The 6,545-nt window shown below is 48.8% G+C and overlaps 1 protein-coding gene across 1 annotated transcript in view; it reads right to left on the reverse strand.

Moving 5' to 3' along the window:
- Positions 1–5,349, reverse strand: part of LOC108318271 (translational activator of cytochrome c oxidase 1) — an 8,102-nt gene extending 2,753 nt beyond the window's left edge. Inside the window, exons 1-3 of the mRNA XM_017549213.2 lie at positions 4,858–5,349; positions 1,865–1,971; positions 74–201 (exon numbers count right to left, since the gene is read on the reverse strand). Of these exons, the coding sequence (XP_017404702.1) occupies positions 74–201; positions 1,865–1,971; positions 4,858–5,137 (515 nt within the window). The 5' untranslated portion in view covers positions 5,138–5,349. The remainder of the gene's footprint in view (positions 1–73; positions 202–1,864; positions 1,972–4,857) is intronic.
- Between the last annotated feature and the right edge of the window lie 1,196 nt (positions 5,350–6,545).

Raw genomic sequence — 6,545 nt, forward strand, 5'->3', positions numbered from 1 at the left:
AAAAAAAAAAAAAGCACCCTGAAACTCTAGCAGAGATCAACAGTACTTTCATTCCCCCAAGACACATACCTACCCATTCTTGTTCAGGATATGTCTAATGTCTGACTGACACTTGGAGCCACTGTTAGATAATGCCTCGATGAGCAAAGAACAGCCACCAGGGCCTCGAGCTTCATATAGCAAATAAATGTCCTTGGTTTTCTGCAAAAACAACACAAGCACATTTTCCTGTTTCCCAATTTCCTCCCACATGTCAGCCCAGAACCACAAGTACCACAAAACTAATTTCATGGGATAGGCTCTCTAGGCTGGAGCCTGAGCACTTAATCTTTATTTTTGTCCCCACCCTCTAAGAGGAGACCCTAGAACCAAGTTTTGAGGTAACAGGAAGTACTACCCCTAACTTGGAAGGAGTCTGTTTCTCAGGTCCCTGAACAATTCACCAGCCATCTCTCAGCTTTGCTTCCTACCATCCCTAACCAAATGCCACATCTATTCCCCAGCCACAAGACTCATCCTCCTATACTCCCATCCTGCAAGAAACCCACCGGTGAAGTCTCAAGGCTCCTACCCAGGGCTGTGAGTATTGCTGTGAAAAATCATATACCTGGGGCTTGTCATAAGAGCTGCTGAAAACAGCATGGTCTCAAAATTCAAACAATTCACGCAGAGCTCTATGGACTAAACTCTTCTGGACCTTCTGTGCCTCTACTCATCCACTGTCCACGTATTCAGTCTTCCCCACTCCAAGTACCCTGTCTTGCACCTTTCCAAGAATTCTCAACTGATGACTTCTCCCTTCTTCTTTCACAAAGGAAATAAAGGGCCACTAGGTGGGGAAATAGCTGCTATCTCCACCACCTTCTCTGTACCGTGGTCTACATGAAGGCAGTGTGTATAACCGTTAGAGCGCAGGCTCTGGAGTCTATCTGGTTTCAAGTCTGTCATTTTCTATGTGACCTGAGTCAAGTCACCTAATCTTTCTGTGCCTCGGTTTCTACTTATGGTGGTTTTAAGGATTCAATGAGATAACACACACAGTTTTTAATCCATGCTTAGCCTGCAGGAAGCACTCAATAACTATGAGCTATGAAGATAACTATTACCTCCTCAGAGCCTCCCTACCTGCCCCAGAGAAAGGTGTACCCTCACCTGGACTCCATATCCCTGCCTCTCCCACTATCTCTATCACCCCCACCCTCTTCCTTTCTACTAGCTTTTCTCCTTTAGGGCTTAAACATCTGAAAAACAAACCTTCCTCAACCTAACATAAGGATTTTCTCCCACACTGCCCCTTCTTTCTATAATACCTCATCTCCCTACAACTTGGCTGAGCAGTCCGGGGCTGTATGGCCCTGCATGCCGTCTGTGCATCCTACTCCCAGTCATGCTCCTAGAACCAACGACCAAGGACAGAGAGCCCCCAGAAGTTTCTAGCTTAAGGGTGTCAACTACATTGCTACCCTTCTTTCTGATCTGTTTTTTTTTTTTTTTTGAGACAGAGTCTCGCTCTGTTGCCCACGTTGGAGTGCAGTGGCGCAATCTTGGCTCACCACAACCTCCACCTCCTGGATTCAAGCAGTGCTCCACCTCAGCCTCCCAAGCAGCTGGGATTACAAGCATGTGCCACCTCACTGGGCTAATTTTTGTATTTTTAGTAGAGATGGGGTTTTGCCATGTTGGCCAGGCTGGTCTCCAAACTCCTGGCCTGATCCACCCACCTTGGCCTCCCAAAGTGCTGGGATTACAGATGTAAGCCACCGCACCCAGCCCTCTCTGATAATTTAAGGTGTGTCTGGTGGCCGTCCAGACATGGGCCTTATAGGGGCTGTGATGAATAACAAGCATGTCAAACAGTACACACCTCCATTTTCAGCGCCGCCTCAATTGTTGACTTGGGCATATGCTTGCTGCGACACACCTCTAAGACATTGGCCAAGTTGCTGTTGAGCTCAGGGTTGGGGCCTCCTTCTGAGATTTAAAAAAAAAATAAAAAGTGAGCAAAGACATCTCATTACAACACAGGAGAAAAAAAGGGATTTCCAGCCCCACCAAGCCAAAGGAGTGGCAAATCACCATTTTGCTCTCAGTTACTTTAGAATATCTTATCTAGTGTTTCAATGGGATATGGAGAAGTATTTTGGTTTTTCTTATTTGTGTTTTGAGACGAAGTCTTGCTCTATTGCCCAGGCTGGAGTGCAGTGGCACGATCTTGGCTCACTGCAACCTCCACCTCCTGGGTTCAAGCAATTCTCCTGCCTCTGCCTCCAAAGTAGCTGGGATTACAGGTGCACGCCATCATGCCGGGCTAATTTTTGTATTTTTAGTAGAGATGAAGTTTTGCCACATTGGCCAGGCTGGTCTCAAACTCCTGACCTCAGGTGATCCACCCACCTTGGCCTCCCAAAGTGGTAGGAGCCACCATGCCTGGCCTGGAGAAGTATTTTGGAAAAGTATTTTCTTTTTTTTGAGATAAAGTCTCACTTTGTCACCCAGGCTGGAGTGCAGTGGCATGATTTCGGCTCACTGCAGCCTCAACCTCAGGGGTTCAAGCGATCCTCCTGCCTCAGCCTCCTAAGTAGCTGGGAACACCGGTGTGCGCCACCACAACCAGGTAATTTTTTTTTTTTTTGTAGATGCACATTTTCACCATGTCCCCCAGGTTGGTCTCAAACTCCTGAGTTTATGTGATCCGCCTGCCTAGGGCTCCCAAAGTGGTAGGATTACAGGTATGACTCACTACGTCTGGCTGGAAAAGTCCCTTTTCTTTTTCTGAGACAGAGTCTCACTCTCATCCATGCTGGAGTGCAGTGGTGTGAGCTCTGTTCACTACAACCTCCCTGTCCCAGGTTCAAGGGGTTCTCCTGCCTCAGCCTCCTGAGTAGCTGGGATTACAGGTACCTGCCACCACGCCCAGCTAATTTTTGTATTTTTAGTAGAGATAAGGTTTCACATTGGCCAGGTTGGTCTCAGATTCCTGACCTCAAGTGATCCACTCACCTTGGCCTTCCAGAGTGCTGGGATTACAGGCATGAGGCACTGTGCCCGGTCAGAACTTTCTAATTCATTGTCTTTATGGATGGTTTTCATTCTGCTAGGTTTCAGCGATCTCTACTTTGTGTCAGATGAAGAAGGAACATAGATGGTAACAACACTTCCTGGACTCATTACTGCTCTTACTCTACTACTTTGTGCATAATTACTGAAATGTTCACATGACATTGTAATCTGAGGGTAGGGGCTATATCTCATCATCTTTGTAGTAACAATGCCATGCCTGGCACAAAATATACCCAATTAAGTTGGCTGAACTTGGGCTGGGTGCAGTGGCTCATGCCTGTAATCCCAGTACTTTGGGAGGCTGAGGTGGGTGGATCATTTGAGGTTAGGAGTTCGAGACAAGCCTGGCCAACATGATGAAACTCCGTCTTTACTAAAAATACAAAAAATTGGCTGGGTACAGTTGCTCACACCTGTAATCCCAGCACTTTGGGAGGCCGAGGTGGGCAGATCATGAAGTCAGGAGATCGAGATCATCCTGGCCAACATGGCGAAACCCCATCTTTATTAAAAATACAAAAAAAATTAGCCAGACATGGTGGCAGGCAGTGCCTGTAATTCCAGCTACTTAGGTGGCTGGGGCAGGAGAATCGCTTGAACCTGGGAGGCAGAGGCTGCAGTCGGCCGAGATCATACCACTACACTCCAGGCGGGGTGACAGAGTGAGACTCTGTCTCAAAACAATAAATAAAAGTTGCTTGAACTTAAGAATTTTGAAGAAAATGAAGCAAACAAATACGAGGCATGAGATGAGGGTTAAACTGACATTAACTGAATGCCTATTATGTGCCATAAACCATAAACTTCAAGGTGGGTATTATCCTTGTTTCACAGAAACTCAGCAAAGTTAAGCCACTTGTTCAAGGTCATAAGTTAGTCAGTGAAAGAAACCAGGTTTTCCTGACTCAAAAGTCCATACCTTTTTTTGAGACAGTCTTGCTCTGTCACCCAGGCTGGATGGAGTGCAGTGGTACAATCTTGCTCACTGCAGCCTCCAACTCCTGGGTTCAAGCAATTCTCCTGCCCCAGGCTCCCGAGTAGCTGGCATTACAGGCACTGCCCACGGCCATGTCCAGCTAATTTTTTTAGTATTTTTAGTAGAGACGGGGTTTCGCCATGTTGGCCAGGCTGGTCTCGAACTCCCGACCTCAAGTGAACCGCCTGCCTCTGGGCTGGGATTACAGGCTGAGCCACTGTGCCCAGCCCAAAGTCCATGCTTTCTACAGAACTTTTCCTTTACTCTTACAGATGTCTGACCCTAAATAGAAAAAAAGCCTTTTCAGGGTGGTGACCTAAGGGAGAAAAGACACTGTTGCAAAACTACCTTCTAAGGACATATGTCTTGGGGAAACATTAATGAAGCAAACTAGGGCCTAAACAAGTAATAGCTTCACTCAGTGCCCCTGCCACAACCAATATGCTACTTGAGGCGACTTCAAAGGGGTTGATTTGTCTCTTCAGGAGAGACACACATCTGCCCTGACTCTTAGGACTTGTTTCTATTAAGTACCCGGCTACACTAGGATGAAGTCACTTCTACCTTACCGGCTTCTCTTCTCAAGAGCAGCTCCCTCTCTGACAAACTGCCTAGATGCTCAGCGTCTGGAAAGGTGAGTGAGGACCTCCAACCTAGGTAGCTGTTGTGAGGATTTATGAAGCGGGCAATGGCGGGTATTGGGGAAGGAAAATAAAGTGAAGGGCCGGAGATCTAGGTGGGCCCAACTCCGAGAGGCAAGCGAGGCTGTAGGCACTGAGAGGGCAGCGGCAGCCAGCAGTGGGTGACCGTCAGGGTCTCACCTTTCACCGCCAGGCGGATGTTCAAAGCAAGTTTGGAGAAGATGCGACTCCTTTCGGCGTCCTTCGGACCCTTGATGTGCCTGACTTTGGACCACTTGTTGTGCCCGGCGGGGACAGCCGCGGTGAGGTGCATCGCCCTGCCCGAAGCGGCGCCCCAGCCCCAGGGCTCTAGCTGGGAGGGCCGGGGATCGCGCGGAGGAGCCGCCCGGACCCCGGGGCCTCGTGCCAGCAAGCATCGGGCAGCGGCCCTGCTTAGGCGGGAAGCAGCCCAGGCCGCCATCGGTCCCGACCCTGGGCTTCAAGCTGCTAGCAGCAGCGGCCAACGCCGGCCCGTCTCTTCCACCGCCGGAATAAGCAGATTCGAACCCCGCGGCCGTCTGTGCCGGTCACCTGAGACCCAAAGGCTTGGGCCCGCCCGGGGCAGCTCAACCGCGAATGACCCTGCACCGTCCTCGCGGCAGCCGGGAGTGGGGACCTTGATGGTGTAGCACACTTCCTTTACCAGGTTCGCTCCAAAAACACGTCCCCACCGCCCGCAAAGTCTGTTCCGCGGCTGCACGGTACTCGCTCCTCTTTTGCCCTTGCGCAGACCTAATGGTCAAGCTCTCCCGGTTGCCTCGAGAGCGCCAGACTTTGTTTTCTCATCGTGATCTAGTGGAGACACATCTGAGTTATGAAACTGACCTTGCTTCCAAATTGCCGCCTATCTGAGCAGGTCCAGAATGACAAATGTTTTGTTGTTACAAATAATATGTAGTTCAGCTGCCTCTTTTAAGTGGCAAAGAAACCACTGCCAGAGAAGTGAAAATTGCCCAAACATTTAATCTTCTGAATGTCTCCCCTACCTATAAATAAGGATCTAATATTGGCTTTATCAGTGTCAGGCCTCAAAGTCCAGGACTGGCCATTATAGCCTTGATGACCCGAATGTACACATCTGGATGGTCCCCAGGAGCCAGAAAGTCTGAAGTAACCAGATGGCCACAAAGAGAAGTGAAACAACTTGTTCCTGCCTCAACTAATTGCCCTCCCCCCGCAACCTGCAACCATCATTCCTGCTCAGCCTTGCGAAATTTCCCCCTTGACATTGGGTTTCTCAAGACCCCCTCACCTGTAGCTATGTAATTTGCCTCACCCTCCCCTCTACTTGCAACCACCCTTCCACTTGCAGTAACTCCCACTCTTATGATCATGCCTGTTTGTAATGAATAACCACCACCCTTGTGACCATGCATCCTGTGATGCCCTCCCTCTCCCTAAAATTGAGTACCACCTTTAACTGACCATTTACCCCGACCTATATGACCAGTCTCCCCTTGCCTAAATCCTTTCTCGGACTTGGCCCACTTGCCCACACAAAGCCTGCCTGGTGGTCTATTTACACAAGTGAAGGGCCTAACAATCAACATAGGAAGGTTGAAAACACAAAATGAGCCTTTACAGCTTTAAAGTAATAAAGTTTTATGTAAATAGCCACAGTGCACTTAAGCCCCTAAATGCAAGGGATGGTTTGGGATAGACTCAAATGAGCCACAGGCCTTTGGGAGAGGGAGAACGATGAGAAGAACCTTTTGGAGCCAAACTCTCCTCTTCATTTTCTCTCTGCTATCTCCAAAGAGAAAAATCCATTAGAAGATGGAGAGACACAAAGTGGCAGCTGCTGAAAAGCTTTGTAGTGACTCCATGCT

The sequence above is a fragment of the Cebus imitator genome, unplaced genomic scaffold, assembly GCF_001604975.1.
Source record: "Cebus imitator isolate Cc_AM_T3 unplaced genomic scaffold, Cebus_imitator-1.0 Scaffold217, whole genome shotgun sequence".
Lineage (NCBI taxonomy): Eukaryota > Metazoa > Chordata > Mammalia > Primates > Cebidae > Cebus > Cebus imitator.